Source organism: Dermacentor silvarum, chromosome 2, assembly GCF_013339745.2.
Source record: "Dermacentor silvarum isolate Dsil-2018 chromosome 2, BIME_Dsil_1.4, whole genome shotgun sequence".
Taxonomy (NCBI): domain Eukaryota; kingdom Metazoa; phylum Arthropoda; class Arachnida; order Ixodida; family Ixodidae; genus Dermacentor; species Dermacentor silvarum.
In genome coordinates, this window is record NC_051155.1 from 37758976 (window position 1) to 37783042 (window position 24067).

A 24067-nucleotide genomic window follows, 5' to 3' on the forward strand; every position below is an offset into this window, starting at 1 on the left:
AACGGCGAGCGTCGGCGTATGGGCGAGGAGCAGGGAATGAGCTCCAGTACGGCGGCATCCAGGTGCTGCGGCAGTGGCGGGATACTTGACCAACTCGGTGGCAGCGAGGAAGCAGATCGGTTTGTCGTCGGGGGTACGCCATTCAGCAGGATTGCGTGGTCGGGGAGCCGAAAATACTGTCGTTGAAGGATGTGGCCATGGGAATGGATGCCGAATCAGGTCGGGAGACAGAGCAGGACGGTAGGGATGCCAAGGTTGGCAATTTCTTGCCGCACAACTGCTTGTATGACGGAAATAGTAGGGGCCGCTGGATCAAGGTACCGTCGAGGGGTCGTGGATGAAGGGGGGCCGGACTCGCCGCTTCAATGTCACGGCGACCGATACACGTGACGTTCTCTTGAAATGGTCGTGTGGCAGTAAGAGCGGAGCAAGAGGACGTGGCAGGGGTGTTTGGGAGCCGGGAAAACTGTGGGAGGACGCGGCGGCTTTTGGCTATCTCGAAGCAGCGGTATTCTTTGACAATGGCTTCTAGAGTAGAACCGGCGTTATAGACGAGCGAATTGAAGGCGTCGTCCGCGATGCCTTTAGGATATGGCCCACCTTGTCAACATCGGTCATGTGCTCGTCGGCTTTCCGGCAAAGCGCGAGCACTTCCTGTATGTAGGCGACATACGATTCTGTCGACGACTGGACACGGGTAGCAAGCTCCTTTCGCGCAGCCTGTTGGCGACCTGACAGGTTGCCAAAGAGGTCGCGAAGCCGCTTTGAAAGTGTCCCAGCTGGATATCTCAACCTCATTGGTGCGAAACCAGACAAGCGGTGTCCCGTCCAGATAATATATCACATTGGCAAGCATGATGGTAGGGTCCCAGTGGTGGCTTCGGCTAACACGCTCACATGCTGAGCCAGTCGTCGACGTCAACGCCATTTTGGGCGGAGAATGTCCAGGATCACGGAGACTAGGAACCGTAACGTACGTTGTGGTAGGCGCCGCAGCTGTAGGTGGCGACGGGGTGTTCCCATCGGAAGCCATGGCTGAGAAGACGACGGTGCGGCCGCTTCGGAGCTCCGTGGCGAGGACGGGGAACGTTCCACCTCCCCACGATGTTACGCGAAGAACGAGTCAGTAAGACGGGCAACTATTTACAGGATGTATTTACAACAGCGGTTGCAGCGCTGACCGGTTAGTTTCACAGCGCGAGCCCAGCTCGTTCTTCCTCTTCTTTTCTCGAGTGATGGCGCCCGCGCGCCTCGGTCAAACAATCAAATACCACACGCGTGTAGCAGTATTATAGAAAACTGCATGAAATTCAAATACCAGAAATTGTTGCGGGCGGCCTTGGTTGTTATCACACTGGCAGCTGAGCGCCCTCGTGCTTATTGGTGCTCATTGACTACTATTTCTTTCATGAATGTGTATTGGGTATGAAAAGGAACTTATTCACGTTCGTGCGATGTGCTAATTATTTTGCCTTAAGTGTATTTTTCAATCAATGCAATAAGAAGTGACTTACATTTGAGAAATTCTGCTGTAGCTCGGAGATTGATGCCACAGAAGGAGCCAGCCGGGAACCATTCACAGGATTCGAGAGCTAGGGATAATAATAATACTAATAAATGGTAGCACCAGAAAATGGCAACGTTCACGTTCGATATGGGAGACGAATCATATCATCCCGCTGTTTAGCCCACTGTTTACATTGCATTAAGTTTTGTTTGCAGATATGCTAATTGAAATCAGGACATAAGGACGATACAATTGAGGTTGGGACAGTGCATATTGCCTCTTGAGCATGAAAGTGCGTAGTTTCGGCTCACTCGTCAACTGGCTATCCGATTATTGTCCCGTCCCCATGTATGAATCTTGCGCGCGGTGGCGACATGCAACATCATGGAGATTGTGGTAGCATCTACTTGGCGCCTACGAATCTAATACCCGTGCCACACGGGCAAAGTAAAGTGCACTTTGAGCGAGTGCACTTCAGCGCGCTGAGTGTCACTTAGGCGGTGCGCTGCTACACGAGAAAGAAAAGTGTTCTTTCAAATTGATGGCCATGGCGACCGGGAGTCAGACGGGATAGCATACATTTATTAATATTAAAATGTGTGCACGAAAACAGTTCATTATTGTTAGAAACAACATTTACAAGCCACATTTATAAGCGCCGGCGACGACGGCAACTTGACCAGCAACAGTCAAAACGACTCGATCCGCCAAACGGCGCAGTCTTTATCCGGCGTGGTCGTGAACAGCCCGAGAGCAAGAGTAGTTTTGTTTTCTCTTTTTTTTTTTGCTGTTCTTGCTGTTTTTTTTTTTTTGCGGTGTGGCACATTTTATTATCTTGTAATGTTAGCAATTTGAAACAATATTATTAAACATTACTCCTGACTCTTCTTTCAATATCACTTTAAGTACCTTTTAAGTATTGCTAACGAGGCTACATACTTCGCCGCCGCGAAGTGAGTTCGCCGAACACACTCGCCGGCAAGTGCGCTCTGCAGTGAGTGTCACTAAGCGTTCCCGTGTGGCAGCCTGCGAATGACACTAGCCCCGAAGTGCAGTCACTCAAAGTGCACTTTACTTTGCCCGTGTGGCACGGGTATAACCTTACGCGAGCGATGACTTTGAGCGACGTCGCCCGGACGAGGCTGGTATGAGGGCAGGAAATGTGTACCGAAACTGGCCTGATGCAAGCTATAATAACATAAGTAGTTTGTTTTGCCGTACAGAACAGCATAACATATGTCTGAAGGTCTTGCAGTAGGTTTTCTTGTTATTTTTTTTATTCCTGGCGCGCATCAAACTTTGTCGTTTGCTAGTTTCGTGCGACAACCCAGTAGCATATCACTGATGTACATCCTGTTCCGGTTTGATGCTGTTGGCTAGTCGCTCATAGCTCTTCCAGGCGTCGGGCGACGAATTCTAAATTTCCTGAACCGAGCCACCAAGAGACAAGAACTGGCGATCTGTTCGCGCAACGGCTTGTTTCGTCGCTGGAAGCCGTCGCTGTGGCGTACAAAATCGCTCACATGGGGATTGAGCTTGAGTGGTGAATGCCGTTAAGCGTTGGTATAGTGTTAACGGAGTAATTGTTTAGCCAATACATGCTGTCTATATTTGCTAGCGTCAGTATCCTTCCCACCAACGTTGCCATGGTACCTGCCTTGCTATTTGATATTCCAGCTGACAACGCTGACAACGGAGTTCTGTTTTACTTGCGAATGGCAACGTTTCAGCAGAAACGTAGTCACCTATTAGAGCCGGCAGGTGATTCTGCTGCCCATTCCGCAGTTGTATTGAGTGTTGCAGATTACTAGTGTCACGCGCTCACTAGAATTTAAAGCAATTATGAATTCCAGATAATTACCCACCTAAGAAGAGAATATGCACTTTCTTACATATCTTTGCTGGCTGCTTGCTTTCAATATCGACAACAAAAGAAACCCCCCATTATCAACCAAGCGTTCTCCCCTGATATCAATGAATGATCTCCATAAAACTAACGCAGGGAGAAAGAGGTCAGTCAACACAGAATACCGGTGCTTGTGCTCATTATCATTCCGCCTTCGTGAAGGACCGAGGCGTAACGCATTCTTTCTGTGGAAAAGGTAAGTGGTACAGTGCGCTCTCGCGTTCAATAACGGAAGCTGAACAACGTCACGGAGAAGCGCGTTTGTAGTTCTGTCTGGATTGATGACTCCTTTCATGATCTTCGTCACGTCCGATTCTCCTTATTCAAATATATATGCAGTGATTGTGGTTTTGTCACAGATCTCGGGGGCGTGGGTGTTTATGAGGTTGACTGAGACACGTATGGCGGCACAGCACACGTTATTTAATCATACAAAACAAAAGAAAGTATCCCCCAATAAACAAACTGAGGATAATAAACAATAAACTCATACATACTGCTCTAACTAAACCACAAAGAAAGTTGGCAACTCGTTATGCTGTCCCTATCTCCAGTCTTAGACCTCAACCTCCCAGCAGTCTGACAACCTTAGTCTCTGGCTGCGTCATTGCATGAGTGGAACGCTCTCACGTTTTTGTCGTCGACTCTTGTGGATTCCACGTTCAAGTCGAGTCTCCTCTAGGGTCGCGTCACCCGACGATCCTGTACAAGAAGCCGCCGATGTAGCCGCCTGAGTAACCCGGTCATCGTCGATGACGGGGCAGTATGGCTCGGCAGGTTAGGCCTAGCGACGGGTTCGGCCGCCCTTTCCGTTCAGTACCCTACTCATGTGACGACGAGGTGTCCGGGGGACTGTGTTGCGTGCGGCCGCTGGCCAGCCTTCGAAGGGGGATTGCTGCTGGAGCGCCCGGAACTACCGTGAGAGGCTGCAGCCAGCCCGAGGAGCCTAACTGGAACGTCGCCAAGGTCGACGGCCACGCCTTCGACTGCCAGCGTCACGGCCTCCATAGCCGCATACCCGCTGCTCCTGTAGCCAGTGCGGTGCTGGCGAGGCTACCTTCTCAGACCGGGTCCACGCAGACAATGCCAGCTCAGCGCTGCCTTTTCACTCGATCACGGCGGGTCACGTGCCTCGAGTGCTCGTGTTGTTGGAACACTGCGTGTTCTTCGTCATCATCGTTCTTCTTCCGCATGTATCTCTTACTCATGACAGGGCAAAAGTCGCACTTTCGCCCGAAAGGCGAAGCACCGATTGCGATAGCAAATTAGTAGACAGGAATACGAAGTAACGATAGTATATTTATCGGCCTTAGAAGTTTGTAAACATAGGCGTACTAAGTTAACACATGGTATCATGCACGCACAAGAAAACATCAACACATCTCACACGATGACAGCGGAACTCGGATGTCAGAATGCTGGAGTGAGGAAGCGCGGCAGCATCAGCGAGTGAACTGACCTGCATGCTGCCCTCGCGTCAACGCGAACTGAGCTGCGAAAACGCGAAAACTCAGCGCACGGTGAACGCTGTCCCCATCGCAGATGGATTTCAAAATGGCTTGCAGGGCGCGCACCCGTCCGGCCGCGCCTTAGAGCAGCGCCGGGAGTAGAACGCCCACCCTCCTCCTCTCCCTCAGAGCCGCGCACAAACGAGGACAGTGCGCTTCCCCCCGTCCTCCCTTGCGTGCACGAGATTGAGCTAGAGCACTGCACGGGATCGGGCTTACCCGAAAGCCCGAGCCCGGCCCGGCCCGTAAGCCCGAGCCCGGCCCGGCCCGTGGGCGGGCTGGGCGGGTAGGGCCGGGTAGAGGAGTTTTTTCACGGCCTCGGGCCACGCTCGGGCACGGCGTGTGCTTTTTGACTCGGGCCCGGGCCGGGCTCGGGTTTTTTGACGCGGGCCCGGGCCGGGCTCGGGCTTTCTGCGAGTTATTCTCGGGCTTCTCAACTCTGAAAAACATGTCCTTTTCGGTCTCGGGCCGGGTTCGGGCCGGTTTCGAGTCGGGCTCGGGCCGGGCTCGGGCTTAAGGTAAAGGGGTGGCGGGCCGGGCCGGGCGGGTAACGTAGTTTATTTGCGGGCAGGGGCCGGGCCCGGGTCTCGCCATAAAAGTTTTGTTCGGGCTCGGGCGGGCCGCCCAATGTGAAAACGGGCCCGGGCCGGACCCGGGCCGCAAAAATTGGCCCGTGCAGTGCTCTAGATTGAACCACCATCACCGGCTCATCCTTGCACGCTTTCATTCGCAGGTATGGCGCACGACACGCGGCGACGATTTTAATGCCCTTGGACTTAATACGCAACCTCACGGAGACGACGACGACCACTGAAATGCGCCTGGAGTGTCCACGGGGGCGGATCCAAGTTTTTTTCATAGGGGTCAGCTTCTGTCATTGATGATGATGATATTAGCCTTTCTTATTTACCGAAATTCACCGTTTCTGCTCACGATAAATCCGCGTTTTATACGGCTAGAGCAACACGTGTAGCCCGCCGTGGTGGCTCAGTGAGTTCAGGCGTTACGTTGGAGAGCACGAGATCGCGGGATCGAATCCCGGCCGCGGCGGCCGCATTTCGATGGAGGAGAAATGCAAAAACGCCCGTGTGCTTGCGTTGTACTGCACGTTAAAGAAACCCAGGTGGTCAAAATTAATCCGGAGCCTTCCACTATGGCGTGCCTCATAATCAGAACTGGTTTTGGCACGTGAAACCCCAGAAAGAGGAAGCAGATCCGTAGCGAAGCCAGGTATCGGTTTTTCCGAGTTTATAGGAAAAGGACGTTACCCAATACAGCCATGTGCTTGGGGGCTGTGCCTGATAATGCCGGGTGTTCAAAAGTAAGATTTATGGTGTTCATAAAATTAGGCACTGCGAGGCACGCGAAGACTACCTGTGGAAATAAGTTATGTGGCCAGGGGGGCACAAAGTGAGATGATAATTATCGCGTAAGCAGCCCAATTAAGTAAAATTGAATAATTAACTTTCTGTTGACTGCAGTGAGTGGGTATGTTTGCATTGAAAACTTAGAGGCAGTCGTGTTTCTACACAGTATCAGTCGACAGAATTATTCTCGCGTGTCCGTGCTCCAGACATCCGACTCCAAATTTCACTTGTCGTACTGCGCAGAGTTACGAGTCGACGTCGACGTGAGAGCAGTTTATGCTTGTGTTGCTGTAGAAGGGAGGCATTTTGAACATTTTTAGGGCGTTCACATCTTGATGGATGAAGTGTTGTCATTAGATTGTGCATGACAACACGAAACTTAAAGCGGCAGTATGAAATATTCGTTAGCATAGCTAAAAAGGTTTCGGCTGTTGATGGTGAAGTTGTTGCTTTTATTTCAATAAAACTTACAATACTTGAAAATCAGCAATCACTTTATTTGCGCAGCCAGGCAAGGACCATGCCGGTTGTCTAGTCACCATTACGCACACGCACTGCCCTCCGGCTTCTCCGCTCGCGCCAGTATCTCGGCATGGCAGCTGCCGCCATCTTTACAGGCTGCGCGGTTGCGTGTTACGACAGCCCCGATCGCGGGTTCTTCGATTTTTCATTTCACCAGCCGTGAGGGGAAAGGGGACAGTTTATCTTTGCCAATGCCTCCGCCCCGTTGTCAGACTAAACGCCGCACGCAACAGCCGCGTCACATCAGGGAGGAGCTTCGCGCCGATCCTCACTCTCTTGCAAGTTGCATCCGTAATCATGCGAACGACAATGACAATTTGGAGTTGGATTTCTCGGAGCACGACATGCTAGAAGAATTCTTCCAAGTGAAACTGTGTAGAAACACGACTGCCTCTAACTTTGAATACAAACATACACACTTACTGCAGTCAAAATAATGTTAATTATTCAATTTAGTTAATTCGGCTACTAACAACGATAATTATCATCTCACTTTGTGTCCCTGGCCACTTAACTATTTGCGCAGATGGTCTTCACGTGCCTTCCAGTGCCTAATTTTAAGAAAACCATAAACTTAATTTTGAAACCCAGTATGTCTAGCCTGTATGTTTCTTAAAATAAAATTACGGATTATCTGTTGCAGGTTCGTTATAAATGCGTAAGCACGCGTCCGTTTTTTGGAGCTCTGTTGGGACACCTTGATTCCTTAAGATTCTTTGTGTTCGGCTGATACACTGTTGTTTGCTTTGGAGGACTAACTCCCTATTCTCATAGAGCCCTCGACTCGAAGCTGTTCCTCACCTTCTTGAGCACAGCTCCCCTTCTCGATGATAAAGACGCGACAATTCTAAAGAAATCCCGTGAATGATCATGAAGCTCAGTGACCACTTCTTTGGAGGGATGGCTGTGCTATCTTTCCTCTTGAGTCAAGGTGTTGTGTTGACTAGAGGAACGTTCTTGAATACGGGCGTAACGCCCGCTCCAACGCGACAACCACTACGCTGGGTGTTTACGATATGCGAATCACCGCGTATGAAGACTCACGACGCCACCTATAAGAAGAACAATGTGGGTGTTAGCCGAGAGCGCGAGCCAGCGTCTTCATATTTTGTTTCCCACTCGACGTCTACTTTTACACAAGGCGGCATCTGCTCCCGTTTCTCTAACCACGCGACGTCATCCTAGGTCCGCGCGCTGGCGTAGGCCGCTGACGTCACGCTCCCCCCTTCGCAGACGCGGCTCAAGGCTTCGCCCCGCTCCGCGAGAACGCCCACTCAGACAAACGGATCCGGCAGGTTTGAGCCTCCATGCTTAATGTACGACAATGAAACTGCGAAGTTACAATGAAAAACTTGTAGCGTACGAACGGTACTGTGGTCGTGCTAGATATTGTCAACGTGTAACTGTGATCACAATGAGTGCTACAGTTAAAAAAAGTTGCCTATGCGTAGTTCTAGTTTAGCTGTTAGTTGTTATTATTTATATATGAACACTTCAGCGAGAGATCTCTTCATTAAGCAGATTGGTGTGGAACCGGTGACAGCCAATGAGGCAACCGATGACACTCCGAGGGGGAACTAAGTTATTCAGGCGCGAAGGCGCTCGCGTGCACATCGGCATGCTTGGCAAAAGGGACGTCCCCTCGTTCATTCGAAGCCACCGATGGGACCAGTAAGGCACAGCCGGTGCCAGAATGTCCAAGGTGTTCATGAGAATAAATAACTACGGCAACTTCGCGACACCGCACCCCATGGAATACATCTAAGCTGTGAGCGAGCTAGCTTTACTTCTTGGCTGCTACCACTGGTACTCGCGAAATATACTTTTTAAGAATGCAGGTGGTCATATTTTTTCGCGACAGGGCCATCCCCCGTCAGCGAGGGGGCGATGCGAAATCTGAGGGGGGGCCAGGACATCTGGTCATTCCCCTGGATCCGCGCCTGAGTGTCCATATCATTACTATCGCAATAAAATAATTAATCGTCTGTCAGAGCAAGGAAACAACACTTATGCTAACGAATTGGTAATTATGGTGCATTCTCTGGCATTTATTCTGCGCCTGCTTTGTTTTAGCACACATTGAATGCTGTTTGTTAGGTGCCATTATGTTCTTAGAGAACTGTGCAGGTGCAGGAAAAAGTATTAGAGGGCGTGATTAGAGAATGTGTAGGTGCGGGAAAAAGTGGTAGAGGGCGCGCCGCCCTATCACTGACAGGGATTTTGTCTTCTAAGTGCGGTGCGGTGTTGTGCTGCGCGGTTTTGGTACAGTTAAACGTCGGCAAGAGCCGCCAGTGAACGCCTTGCTGCGACCCGACCAGCACTATGTCGGCACGTGTAGCCTACCTTCCAACCATCCTCAAACCCTCCAAATACGCTTATTTCACATGGCATAGTCCTTCATCGCAAGCGAAAACCTTTTTCATATCATGCGGTTTGAAGTGGCAGTCGTAGGGCTGGTGTACTTAAAGGTTTCTCGGTGTTGGTCCAATTTTTAGGGACATTCTAAAGAGAACGTATGCGATGAATGACGGAATTTTACTTCCGGGTGCCCGAAAAACGGCTCCTAGAATGCGACCAACTCAAATATCAATACGTCGTTTCAAGCATCGTAGGCAACGCTTAAAAAAGTACGCAATTAGCGAGGCCATACGAATCTCACTGCGCAAGTCTCCTAGTACAGTCGTTTTCGACCTGCGAAGCTTTCTGCGCAATAATAGATAAGATATTACAACTTTTTCAGTTGATGCTATCTCAAGGAAGTTTATTTGTGGGAGAAAACGGTGACGGTGCATCCTAGTTATGACCAAGGATGCCAAATAAACGCAACCTGCTTCTAGGAGTGTTTTTTTCTGTTCCTTTTTCAAATTGTCCTGTTAAAACTAGGCAGCGTAACTCTGAATCCATGATATTTGTCCGAGTTTTCACTTTCGGTGTGATATACCTTGCATTATACCATGCGAGCGCAGGCGGTGCACTGCGGCCGCTGTTCGCAAAACGTGGCACGCGGTTGGTTCAGTGCAAAAGAGCTTTTGATTACAGATCCCTTCCATCCAATATTGGGGCTATATTTGGGCACATAAATACATCGTACCTAATGCTTCATAAACTACATGGCGCCTACCTATATTCATGTCTGACGCAGTCGATTCGGTTCGCGAATGCCAACGGTGAGAGAAGTCTCCTAAGCATTCGTAACTTATCAAGCTATGTCTGAAATAAAATGCAATAGAGCATACCACTGGATGAGTAGATTGATGTTCATAGTAAGAGCAATGGGCAAGAACAACGACATCACAAGGCAGAGAAGTACCCAGGACTCAGCGCCTGTCCTGTGTACTTCTCTGCCTTGCTTCGTCATTCCTTCTGCGCTGATTCACTATGTGAATTAATGTATAGACGATGTCCTCTCTCCATTCCATCTATACTGTTTCACAAGAAGCAACCTTGTGAGCAGTCGATGAATGCATCGACACCTGTGGGACTGTGAAGTTCCACAATCAGGGCCAACTGAGTGGTAATTCCTTTTTGAATATCTTAAATGCCTTGGTTCACTCTTTCTGCAGGAAGACTAGCTGCGGTTTAAGTTGCATGTATATGGTCTAGATTGAATCCAGCATTCTGCGCAATAATGTATTTCTAGCTAACGGGGAAACAACTCCTGCAGGGTGAGCTAAAAAGAAGCATCGGAGCCAACCGATGTTTTCACTCGGCAGTCGATTTCTTCATTTGCTTTCTACATCACAAGGGGGAAGTGGTCATGGAAACAAGGAGTTCAGAATGTTTGCGCGGCGCACACCAGGGCCTGGGGCTTACGTTGAAAATGCCCGAGATAGCGAGTCCTCGAATTTGCATGTCCCATGATGAAGTATACGAGTATAACGAGGAATGAAAAATGTCGGCGCCCTTATAATACAGGACACCTTTTCCTGAACTGAGCTAAATAAAATTATCCGACCATAGGATCAACGACATTCTGCAGCTGTAGACAGCGGAACTTATAACGTCCATAGCTGAAAAATCTTACAGAGTCAAGTCACATAGAAAACTGCTAAAAATGATACCGCATAAGACAGCGGTCATTGGTGCACATCATGTGCGCACAATTTCGCGTGGTTTATCAAGATTGGCGAAAGGCACGGCGCCAGATTCTTTGTTTTAGTTCATAAAAGAACTTATGGAAAAGCTATTGACGCCTCAGAAAAACCAGCCATGAATAGGTGCGAAATAAAGCACGCAATTACGTAGACAACATTGGTGGCACCAAGATCTCTTTCAAGCGGGGAAATCATACATAGGGCTGACTGGCCACTGCATTACCGCCACGTTAATGAACGCATATACGCAATATGCTTCATCTAGCTTGAAATTTGGCGCCACACGGCACACGTGCGGCTGCAAGCCTATCGCTTGTGAAGCCAGGACTTTGGCATGATGCAAGCTCTAAAAAGCTCGAGAAATCTGACAAGGCTATTTCATGTTTTCAAATGACGTTGAAGACCACTAAAGCGCTTTCTGCGCCGCTGAGAGAAGTAACATTCAAATTCCTTGAGGAGTATTAGATGACCATTTAAGCATGAAGTGCTTTAGCCTCCGTTGTCGCGACCTTCAAGCGACCTTGAGCCAAAAGTCAGGGCCGTTATCCGGGCACTCAAACGAGAAAATCCGGTTTCTCAAAACGAGAACATGCCGGCAAACGTCAGAAAAAACGGGATGGATCACTGGGCAACCAGTCAAAGCTTAAGAAAACGCGGTCTCTGACCCCCAACCTTTCTACAGGACCGCATTACATAGCTAGTCACTCTCCAAACAAGTTACAAAAATATTGCTGCCAAGCTGTAACTTTTAGTACGCTGTAGCTTTACTTGTCATTTCCAATAGCGAAGTTCAAAAGGCTGATACAGAGGACCTAAGTCCGTACATTTTCAGCGACCACTTCGGTGCGACAATGAAAAGTGGCTACAGACGCTGAACGCGTTGGACAGTTGCAAGAAACGCGGTTGCAGGCGACAAAACCACAGGCAGCGAAAGACGCCGTACGGTAGCCATTTCATACTTACATGTACTCGCGATCACGGCAGAGTGAGCAATTTTTAATGGGAAGCTTTCTATACCTCACGGATTCATCCGTGATGCCGAAACGCCTGGAGGAAAGCCTACTTACACAATGGAATCATATGCGCACCTGCGCACACAACAGAACAACGGCGCACGACACCCTATCGTAGAACACTACAGTTTACATTCGTAGTTGTACCGATAAGAACAATGGGAAGTGCAACCAGAGCAACTGTAAATATCTGCATTGCATTATGCGCGTCACGTAAGCATATATAGCCGTCACCAGGGGTAGGCCCGGGTGCAGCGCACGGCAGAAGAGCTGGTGAGCGCGAGCGATCGTGCTCGTAAGGCCGATCCCGTGCATCGGCAACGGCAGAGCCTCTGACCGTCTACCACAGCGATCACACTGCAATACTGTGCAAGTGTAGAGTCGTCCTTAAAAGTGTGAGTGTGTGCGTGTAAAACCTACATGATCTAAAATAAAGGCTATGCAACTTAATCAGATTTGTCTTCATTCAACTTCAACCTTAAAAAAATACAATCCTATAACAAGCAATCAAATCACATATGCCTCGCATCGGTTCGCTCAGCATTTCTTGGGTTCGTTACGGGTTCGCTGGCTTTGGACTTTGAGTTTGTTTCAGTTTGCATGGCAGAAAGCTTCGCGTTCAACCTCTTTTTAAGAAAGGGGCTTAGATTTTTTTTCTATTGCGGTTTCCAAAGTTCCTACGTGAATTTTATTCGCCTCTCGCAATTCTTGTTTTTATTGCTTTCTTCACCACTTCCTGGCCTGATTTATGTGACGTGTGCCTAGCGAAAATTTATGAACATATTGTTCTCTGTCTCCATTGCTGTATGTCCATTCAAAAAATTACAGTGTAGTTTTCCGAAAACAGTCCTTAGTGGAACTAGAGCTGGGCTACTCGTACAGACCCATTAATTATAATAGTGATGGAAAAAGACCTTGTCGATACAGGGCATAATGCGCCATCGTCTGCGTTCCTGTTTCTTCTACAAAACGTTTGGTACATAGGTCATGGTTATTTTCTTATTCAATAAGATTATGGGTCATAAAAATAACATCGAAGGTTCTCAACGCGTTCGTTATAAAACTTTGTCAAATACATTGAGCGCACAAGACCAATGCCACTTCACAGTATTTTTTAGAGACAACATATTAGAGCATAAGATTCCAACGAACTTCCGGCACAAGAACAGACGTTGACAAAATTGTGGACTTCTCTGATAGCTTTGTGCTTAGAGTACGTGGACACGTGGGGTAGTTTTGCTAGTTCAGCAACGTTGCAGTCCTTACAAATGACGTAGAGAATGTGGTAAGCTATCGCGATCGTTACCGCACACGTCCGAAATTTCAGTTCGCTTCCGCTGGTTACACACAACGTACGTCTGCTGCGATAAACTAGTACTTTCATTCGGCACCAAACGCAACAATGTAATCAGATACCAGTACTGAAGCTGCGTACACCTCACTTTGTAATGTCTTAGTTTAAGACCACACAAGAAAGCCCATGACGAAATATTACTGCACTAACACATGTTGGCTCAATGACTTTTGCTCAATGCCTGCTCAACTGTGAGCAAAAATTGTAATCAGCTAACCGTGAAATCATCGAAGCGGAATTGATTGATACGTTTGGTGACACCTGTGTGTCACAGCATTCTGTCGCCCTTTCTAAGGAGGAGCTATATTTCTTACGTAAATTAATTTTCAGCGGGCAGCCCACGTGATGTGTGACAGTGTTTTTCTATATATGTGGCTGCTTGCTTCGACATAAAACACTGGTGTAAGTCTGCGCTCGTGTGTCTTAGCCTCCTCTCTGTCCTCGTATAGTGCAAATAAAGTTCTTTTACGTCACAGCTAGGCATGCGCCTTGGCACCAACGCAAGCGTTATCACCCTTTGGTTGTGCTGAAAAGCGCCGGCAATCAAGCTGGCTCGCGCTGTCATTCCTGTAACATTGAACCGGACAGTTCGCCCGCCGCTGTTATGTTGGTGGCTAAATAAAGCCGTATTGTATTCGCTCCAACATTGCGCTGTCCTTCCGTCAGACACGACAGAACTGTTCACTTAATTCCGGAAACTCGCTTCTCTGATGAAGAGGTGCACATCGACGGTGGTTTTAGATTTCTGAATGAATGATGTAAGGAACGATGACATGTGTTTTCCGACGAGGTTAAAGAAATGTACATGGAAGGGATGTCTGATCAACGAGGATGCGGCGTGAACAGAAAAACGTTTTAATAGAAACTTTATGAAGAAGCCTGGTCATTGCTTAAGACACATGGTTAGACAAATATGTTCTCGATTACCCGCCGTGGTTGCTCAGGGGCTATGGTGTTGGGCTGCTGAGCACGAGGTCGCGGGATCGAGTCCCGGCCACGGCGGCCGCATTTCGACGGGGTCGAAATGCGAAAACACCCGCGTACTTACATTTAGGTGCACGTTAAAGAACCCGAGGTGGTCTAAATTTCCGGAGTCCCCCACTACAGCGTGCCTCGTCATCAGATCGGTCTTGGCACGTAAAACCCATAATTAAAATAAATTCATGTTCTCGATTGATAATTTCCATGTAACCAAACTGACAGCCTTACGACAAAAATTCTTGTTTAGTTTTGAAACATGGTATACCGCAGCCTCTTCGGGTGGCGAATTAAAATCGCATTCAATATTATGGCGCCGATAATCGCCAATAAAAGGTCCGCCAGCCGAACTCCCTTCTTTTTCAGTGATGTGAACACCTCTAACTGGGGGTTATTGATTAAATAATCGTGCTTTTTAAGATTGCACTTTTGACCCCTGAAAAATTTACCACCCACTGAAAGTCATAAATGTGCTATGCCCTCTCCTGGGTCGTGTTTTTTAGTTAGTCTCGCATAGAACGAACTAGACTAGTTTTCACAGTTTCAGTTGTTTTTTCATTTACTTTTTCAAAACACTTGATCACTCACATTGACGAGCAATGCCTCGATCTCATTTATACGGTCAGCGAAATTTTGAAGAGATACGTTGTCATAGCTTGGGCTTACTGAGCTCATAAGGTCCATAAGAAGTCGATTGTATTTGGTTAGTGCATCGCCTTTTGATACTGCCACATGCTTATGGCCAATCTGAAAGAGTAAGAAAATGTGTTTTTCTTAAATGGCGAAAGGACAATACACGAACATTTTTTTTTCGTTTTTTGCAGGCCGAGTAAGGCAAAATGTGTACAGTACCGTTTCACTCGCTTTTACCGCAAATATAAGTTATCATGCAGATTATGTGCCTTAGGCCTTCGCGTTTATTCGTAACTGCGAACAGTGACAATTCTGGCACTTTTACCGCACATAAAACTACTCATGCAGACTATTTATCTTTAAGTACCTAGCTTCATCGGTGACTCCTCGCAGTAAAAATAAAAGTTACTTATGTTTTTTTTTTCATTTTTCGCAGTAATGAGTTCAATTGCACAATTCACAAATGCTTCTTTTTATCCAAACAGTTTTTGTTCCTAATCCGGAGATGTATAGCGATACCCAACACTGATAAGCTATACAAAAAAATAAAGCTGCAAGGGGACTCCGAACCCAATCGGTTTTACCTTTAAGGAAATCACCCAACATTACCAATTCGGCCACGCAATCTTTCCTAAGCCCTGTAAGGGCCTCACGAAGGCGGAGGAGCGTTTACTCCTTCGCCTCTATACTAAAACACTGCTGTGCCCGGCAGTCCTAAAACATTTCGACCCTGCTTGCACAGGGGAGTGTCCACACTGTGGTGAAAAGTCTTCGGACATTTTCCACATGGTGTGGGCATGCCAATCCACCCTGCACCTTCCCCCTATACCCAACCCTATCCGGGAGGACTGGGAGGCGGCCCTGCTCGGCTGCTCCGACCTGGCGAGCCAGAAGGCCTGGTCGTGCGTGCCCAAGCCGCGGCTATAGCCAATGGGCTTCTGTAATGAGGAGCCCACCTAGTATTTATAAAGAACGTCCCTTAAGGATCGGTCCACACCCTCCCTGTCAATATATTGGCCAATAAGGTTTTTCAGTCAGTCAGTCATTCAGAGGCCCACACTCAACTAACTTGCTAAGCTCTAAATATACTACCTGTAAATTAACTGGTACCTGCAATTACGGTTGACATGAAAGAGAGGCTTGGGCATCATGGCAACAACTTCCGTAACAGATCATTGGTGTTGTAAAGATTGCCGATTATAAAGATTGCGGATCTCAACCGCAATGTGAAGCCACAATTCTCATTGGAAGGATCAGTCAGATTACGACCCAGATGTTTATCGAATCAAGAAATCTTCGAAGCTAGCAAGGTGCGCGTAAGCACGCGCTCTTCGTAGCTGTACTTACTACTTACTGCTTACTACGCTGCGCGCTCCCGGCCGGGCGGCTGTATCTTAACAGCCATCTGGGCGAGGGACAGATTTCTTCCTTCCTGCGCTGTGTTTTAGCAGTTGACGCTCGCTGCTGCTGTCGCGCTTACCCACTGCAACATTTTGACAGCGAATTTCCGAGGTGATCGAGTGAGTTACGGTAATATTTGCTTGTGCGCGCGACACCATGTGTGTTATTTTCCTAGTATGCCTATGTTTACAAGCTTATACAGCCGCTAAAACTACTATCCTTACTTCGTATAGCTGTCCACTAGCTCGCTATTGCAATCGATGCTTGGCCTTTCTGGCGTAACTGACACTTTTACTACTGCGTTTTCTCCGGGATCGGCGCAATTGGCGAGAAAACAACCGAGCACACACGAAAAACGCATGGCAGAAAAACAAGAAACCTTTGCTTCAATAAAACAAGCATGAACCTGAATGTGTTTATATGTTTATTTTGTCACGAACCACTTGGGGAAGTCAGCGTTCGCGACTAGCAGCGAGAGCAACGACAAAGCAGCGAGAGGCAGCACAGCCGATCGAGCACCGAAACATTTCACAGTACAGTTATCTCCCTGTGGAAAAGGAAGCCGTCCCGGCGACGTAGTGGTAGCACATCAGAGAGGATCATAGTACGGCTTGAGACGCAGAACAAGCACAATGTCGCGTCCTCGACAGCGATGATCCAAAGATACCTCGAGGGGTTCCAGGATATAGTTGACTGGAGAAGTTTGGTTGATCACGCGGTATGGCCCTGATACTTCGACGAGAGTTCCGGTGACAGTCCAGGGATAGGGGCAGGAACCCAAGCAACACTAGCGAGCCAAGAGCATAGGATGCAGGAGCTTTTGGTGTTGCTGGTCTTGTGACGTAAATAGACGGGATAGCTTGCGACACCCTTCTGCGTGTGCAGCAGCTTCAGACAAGGTAGTGGTTTCCGCGGTGTCAGGGTACGGAAGGATAGTATCCATTGTGGAAAAAGGTTCGCGTCCGTACAAGAGAAAGAAGGGCGAAAATCGCGTGGTAGTCTGCGTGGCGGTATTGTAAGCGTAGCTCAGAAATGGTAGAACAGGGTCCCATTTGGTTTGGTCGTATGCAACGTACATGGCCAGCATGTCACCAAGAGTGCGATCATGGCATTAGTCTGTGGGTGGTATATAGTAGTGGTGCGATGAATGATGCGGCATTCTTTGAGGAAGTATGCGCACAGCATACTTCCAGCCCGAAGTATGCGCACAGCAGGGCGATCGAATACTTCATGAAGTTTTGTTCGGAATGCTGTCCAGGCAGAAAAATCACCCTCATGGTTGCGGAACCAAAGGTGGGCGACCCCGGAAAGGTAGAATGGTATGTAACCAAGCTTGTCAGCGTCATTACATTTGTTGTGGTACTCACTCGGTCGTACGATGACAGCTAGTCCTCTACGTCATGATCGTCAGTGCCATTGAAGATGGGAGGATCCCATTGGCGTGTCGCACCAGGACAGGACCGGAGGCGGTGCCAGGGGTGGATAGGCAGGACTACTCTCCTCAGGCTGGGAGATGTGACAGGGCTCATCAGGCTTCGGAGTCCCAGGTTCGCAACAGGCCCAGCACCTCCACCAAATGTCACGAACCACTTGGGGAAGTCAGCGTTAACGACAGCAGCGAGAGCAACGATAAAGCAGCGAGAGGCAGCACAGCCGATCGATCACCGAAACAAGGTTCTCCCTCGTCGTCGTTCTCTCTCTCATAGCCACATCCCCACTGGTCCTCATTTCACAGTACAATTTATAATAACGCACAGCCTGTTATTTACTTACGTAAAACGTCGAGAAAATAAGCGGTTAACGGCATACATTTATTACTAATACTAAGAGTTATGCCGAGCGTTCTAAATTCCATGTACTACGTTTAACAAAAAAAGGCGGAAGCTTGCACCGGGCCGCGCAAAGATGAAGACACAGCGAAGTTGGCCGATTGATTATCCCTCTTCGTTGTAGTCTAATATGAATACACGACAAGAGAACAGCAGGCAGCGTGTCTCAACCAGAGCAGCTCAGGCAATCTCGAGCTCGCGCCTCCCGGACGACTGACGATGTGGCTGCAGCGCCAGGCATTCCTCTTCACTACAATCGCACCCCCCCCCCCCTCCTCGGAAAAGGAGCCATCCTGGCGACTCATGGTGAACATATAAACATTATTTCGTAATACGGCTTCAGGCATTGTACGTGGACGGCTTCACGCCCACGGCAGCGTTGGTTCGTAGGTGGCGTGACAGGCTCGACATATAGTACACAGGCGATGTCTGCGCGACAACACGGTATGGTCCTTGATATTTGGAAATAAGCTTGGATAAGAGTCAGCAGGAACGGCAGGAACACAAAGCCACACAAGGGAGTCCGCAAGAAAGTGACAATGCGGGTGATCATCGTCACGTCGAGATTTTTGTTGCCATTGGTCGATGGCTGTAAGGAACGGGCGAGCTGACGGCATTCTTGTGCGCGGCGGGCAGCTTCAGAGATGGGCGTGCATTCGGGCGAGTCGGGTCTGTACGGAAGAATGGTGTCGAGGGTAGTCGAAGGTTCGCGGCCATAGAAGAGGAAGAATGGGGAGAAGTTTGCGGTCGCCTTTGGTGCAGTGTTGTAGGCGAACGGATGAATGGCAGTGTTCATCCTGACACACCCCTTGGCAATGTATGCCGATGATACCAACGTATTTTTACATCCAATGACACTTCCGAACTTACTAATATTGTTAACGCGTATCTAAATCGCTTGTCAGTTTGGCTGAGAGAGAATAGTCTAGAATGAAATACTGCAAAGACAACATACATTTTATTCAGAGCTCGTAACAAGAACATACCCAATGAGATTAACATTTCTTTCAATGAAACGGCTATTAACCATGTCCAGGAACAAAAATTCTTAGGCGTATGGTTTGATGAACATTTATCCTGGGGTTCACATATAAGGATGCTTTGCAATGACCTGTCTAAATCTGTCGGTATCATTCATAGAATAAAACATCTAATCCGCTTTGGCTCAAACAACAGTTATACAATGCTCTTTTTACTCTAAACTCTGCTACGGGGTCTTGGTATGGGGTACAACTTCAAAAACTATCTACAACAAATTAATTCTTTTACAGAAACGAATCCTTCGTATGTACTGCAATCACCATGGCCGTTTCGTAGACCTTGAAACAGCTCCATTATTTCAGCGCTACGCGCTTCTTCGAGTAGACAGAATATACTATAAGAAGCTTCTGGTCACCATACATAAACAAAATTATTCACCAAAATGGACAATGATGAAATATCTCGTTACCCTGCACGCCGGAAAACCAGGCACATTCCAAAAACAAGAAAAATTGGAAAACAACATTCTTATATCAATCGACAGAATATTGAACAAGGTAAGAGAACTGTTAAATTTTAGCGCTTGTGAAAGCTCGTTCAAAAAGAGATTAGTGCATTATTACTCGCCGGACATTGCTTTCACTAGTTATTGATATTTGGTTTCTTTGACATCTGTACGTATGCATGTATGACATAAAAAGTTCATATAGGTACCATTTGTGCTAATGCTTTTTTTTTGTTTACTCAATACAATGAGGAAATGTATGTTATCACCGCTGTTGTAACTGTGGGGGCTGGGACCTCTGTCATGCCTCGGTGCCTTTAGTCCCAGTCTCCCCTCGTTTGAACGAGAAAAAAATTCATTCAATGGCAAAATGAGGTCCAATCAGTGTCATCAGAGGCGGCGTATTTGGAGAGCATGTCGCCAAGGGTGCGCTTAAATGTTTCCGTCATGCGATTAGTTTGAGGATGGTAGGCGGTGGTGGTGCGATGAACGATGCGACATTCAGCAAGGACGCGTTTACGATTTCGGAGAGGAAGACACGTCCTCTATCACTCAAAAGTTCGCGAGGTGCACCGTGATGCATAATAAAGTTTTTAATGGTGAAGGATGCTATATCGCGAGCGGTGGCAGAAGGCAGAGCGGCTGTTTCTGGTATCGCGTCAAATGGTCGATGGCGACGACTATCCAGCGGTTTCCGGAAGCCGTGCTCGGAAGGGGTCCATTCAGGTCAATGTCAATGCGATTGAACGGCCTTGCCGGACGCGGGATTGGCTGGAGTGCACCAGAGACATGCTCAGCAGGAACCTTGCGGCGTTGGCACTGAGGGCACAACCGAACGTACTTGCATACAAAGGTGTACATGCCACGCCAATAAAACCTGGAGCGAAGCCGGGTGTACGTATTGAAGGCACCCGCGCGTACACTGCGGGTCAGTATGGAAGGCAGAATATATGTCACCACGAAGATGTCGAGGTATGACCAGCAAGCTCTTGCAGACGTCAGAGACGTAATTCCGGCGATAGTGAAGTCCATCCCGAATTTCGAAGTGAGATGCTTGACGGCGCAAAACTCTAGAAGGGGGCGGAACAGTCGAAGGGTTTGAAAGCAAGTAGATAAGAGCACTAATCCAGGTATCCTTGCGTTGCTCGGAAGCCATGTCGCAGCCTGCTTGGAACGAAAGTACTTGGTCAAAGGCAGAGAGGCAAGCATCGCTTTCGGTTGACACGAGCGAACGGGAAAGCGCGTCGGCATCAGTGTGGTGGCGGCCAGACCTGTAGACAACGCGCGCGTCGAAATCTTGCAACCGCAAAGCCCAGCGAGCTAATCGACCTGAGGGGTCCTGCAACGTGGACAGCCAACAAAGTGCATGGTGATCTGTATTCACGTCGAAGGAGCGGCCATGGGGGTAAGGTTGAAATTTGCCAAGTTCCCAGATTATGGCCAAACATTGCTTCTCCGTAACGGAATAATTCTTCTCGTCTTTGGTGACGCTGCGGCTTCCGTATGCAATGATGTACTCGTCGAATCGACATTTGCGCTGCGCGAGCACAGCGCCGAGTTCAACACCACTGGCGTCGGTGTGTACTTCGGTCAGAGCTGTCGGGTTGAAGTGACGCAGTATAGGCGGTGAGGTCCGTAGACGACGCAACTCTTGGAAGGCACCGTCACAAGTGGACAACCACGCGTAATCGTTCGGGTCGCTCCGTAGAAGCTCATTCAAGGGAGCGATGATGGACGCAAAATTCCGTATGAGCAGCGAAAGTAAGAACAGGCCAAGGAAGCTGCGAAGTTCTGTTAAGGAGGAAGGTTTGGGAAAATCTGCGACTGCACGGAGCTTGGCGGCGTCAGGAAGAATACCGTGTTTAGATACTACATGGCCAAGGATGGTGAGCTGACTTGCGCCAAAGGGGCATTTCTTCAGGTTGAGCTGAAGGCTGGCGGCAGTTAGGCACTGTCACACTTCCTCCAGCCTACAGAGATGGGTGGGAAAATCGAGCGGAAAAGTAACCACATCATCCAAGTAGCACAGGCACGTTTTCCACTTGAGACCACGCAAAAGGTTATCCATCATACGCTCAAGTGTTGCTGGGGCGTTGCAAAGCCCGAAAGGCATGACACGAAATTCATATAGGCCATCTGGTATTACAAAGACCGTTTTATGTTGGTCTTCGGGTGCCATGGGGACTTGCCAATAGCCGCTACGTAAGTCGATAGAAGAGAAGAACTCCGCGCCTTGGAGACAGTCAAGGGCGTGGACAATTCTCGGAAGAGGGTAAACATCTTTACGAGTTATTTTGTTAAGACGACGGTAATCGACACAGAATCGAATCGATCCGTCCTTCTTCTTAACAAGAACAACGGGAGACGCCCAGGGGCTATCCGAAGGCTGAATTACGCCGCGCTTCAGCATGTCAGCTACTTGGTCGTCGATGACACGGCGCTCTGTCGCGGATACACGATAGTGTCTTTTTCGCAGTGGCGCACTAGTACCCGTGTCGATGCGATGACAAACAGTTGACGTGCAGCCCAAGGGAACAGGCCGGCAGTCGAAAGACGAACGCAACTTGTCGAGAAGGCCTAGAAGGTGCGCGCGTGGAGAAACAGTCAACGGTGTCGGCGATGGAGCCATGTAAAACGTTGGGCGAAGTCGGCTCTGCGCGGGGTTACAGGTCACTCCGGCGACCTCATGAGTGGCGATGGAGCCACTTGGCATGTCAATGATGGCAGCAGGGTCGACACCACTGGACACGGTCAACGCACTCCCCACGAAGCAAAGGTTGGCGACGAGCAGTCTGCTGACGCCGGCGTGAACGTCCAAAGAATGAAACAGCGGGGAACATTTACGACGCGCGAAAATTGCAGATGGCGTAAAAGTGCGCTGACACCATCAACAATGTTGCATGACACTGTGGCAAGGGCAGATGAGTGCGGTGGAATTGTAACGTCTTCGGCAACAAATACTTTATCTTCAGGTTCACGAGCGTCAAGGAGTGGGGCATGACACAGCGTTTTAAATCTCACTTCAGCACGAGAACAGTCGATGACGGCCTTATTAGCGGAAAGGAAATGCCAGCCCAAAATAAGAGCGTGGGAACAAGAACACAGCCCCAAAATTCGACGATGTAGAGGAGGCCGTTGATTACGGCGCGAGCAGTGCACGCAGCTGCAGGCGTGATGCGGTCGGCGCTTGCCGCACGAAGTGAGACGTTTCACGGGGCGTCGTCACTTTTCTGAGCGAACGGCAAAGTTTGGAACTAATAACTGAAACTGCGGCGCCAGTGTCACGAGGGCGAGTGCAACGACGCCGTCCACATATGCATCAATAACATGAGCCTGAGAAGGGAAAGGCCTTGGTCTGTTCGTGGGTGACGCAGTTCTTGCCTCTGGAACTGCTGCGATTAGTTTTCCCGAGTATAAATTTCACGACCGTACCAAGATGGACGCCTTTGAAGGAGATGCTCCCGGGTTAGGCAACGCACGCAAACCATATTGGCCGGTTGTTAGGAGTGCGCCTTTGTCCACTCCTGTGTGGGTACCGCGGCTGAACGAATGAGGATGGACGCAGTGGCACGGCTGATGGGAATGGCGCAAAGACCTGAGGTGGTGGCCGCGCGAGACCCTCGGCATAGATGAGAGGTGCAGTCACCTCGGGAAAAGCAACGGGAGTCGGCATCGGCGGAGTCTCGCGGGCAGAAGGGAGAGCTGCGCAAACTTGCTCGTGGATGACCTGGGGAAGGTTGGCCGGCAAAGGCGCAGGTGGTGGCGTGGTTGAGGACAGCAGCGAAAGTTGACGAGCAACCTCAGCACGGATGAACTCTTTTATCTGGCAAGCAGGGCTATCTGAGGAGCCGCGGTCATGCTCGCGAGGTTCTGACACAGGTGGGCGCCGCGTGATAAGACGCTGTCTGCAGAGCTCATCGAAATTCTGGCAAAGTGCAATGACCTGAAAGTGCCTGGATTTTTGGACAGCAGCATACGAAAGGCAACGTCGGAAGTGCCCTTTATGATGTGACGTACCTTGTCCACCTCCGCCATCGTCGGGTTGACACGCTGGCAGAGGTCGACGATGTCCTCTATGTAGCTGGTGAACGTTTCACCAGTTTGTTGGGATCGGCTTCGTAGGCGTTGTTCAGCGCGAAGTTTGCGCACGCCAGAGTGGCCGAAAACATCTGCAATTCCGTTTTTAAAGCTAGCCCACGTGCGTATATCAGCTTCATGGTTTTTGAACCACAGCTTGGCGACACCCGATAAATAGAACAGCGCGTTGTTGAGCTTGTGGGGATCGTCCCATTTGTTGGCGTTGCTGGCACGCTCATACGATTCCAGCCAATCTTCAACGTCTTTGTTATCGGTGCCGCTGAAGATGTGAGGATCCCGCTGACGCTGGGCACCGGCACATACGATGGCTGGAGTAACCGTGGGGATGTCGGGCTGGGGTCGTCAGGCATGACGGACGGCAGAGTTCGGGT

General features: G+C 49.0%; 1 protein-coding gene across 1 annotated transcript in view; it reads right to left on the reverse strand.

Annotated features, from left to right (window-relative positions):
• Nucleotides 1-24067, reverse strand: part of LOC119439969 (neprilysin-like) — a 500589-nt gene that overhangs the window by 446459 nt on the left and 30063 nt on the right. The window contains exons 3-4 of the mRNA XM_049662689.1: nt 14838-14996; nt 1515-1592 (exon numbers count right to left, since the gene is read on the reverse strand). Coding sequence (XP_049518646.1) covers nt 1515-1592; nt 14838-14996 — 237 coding nt within the window. The remainder of the gene's footprint in view (nt 1-1514; nt 1593-14837; nt 14997-24067) is intronic.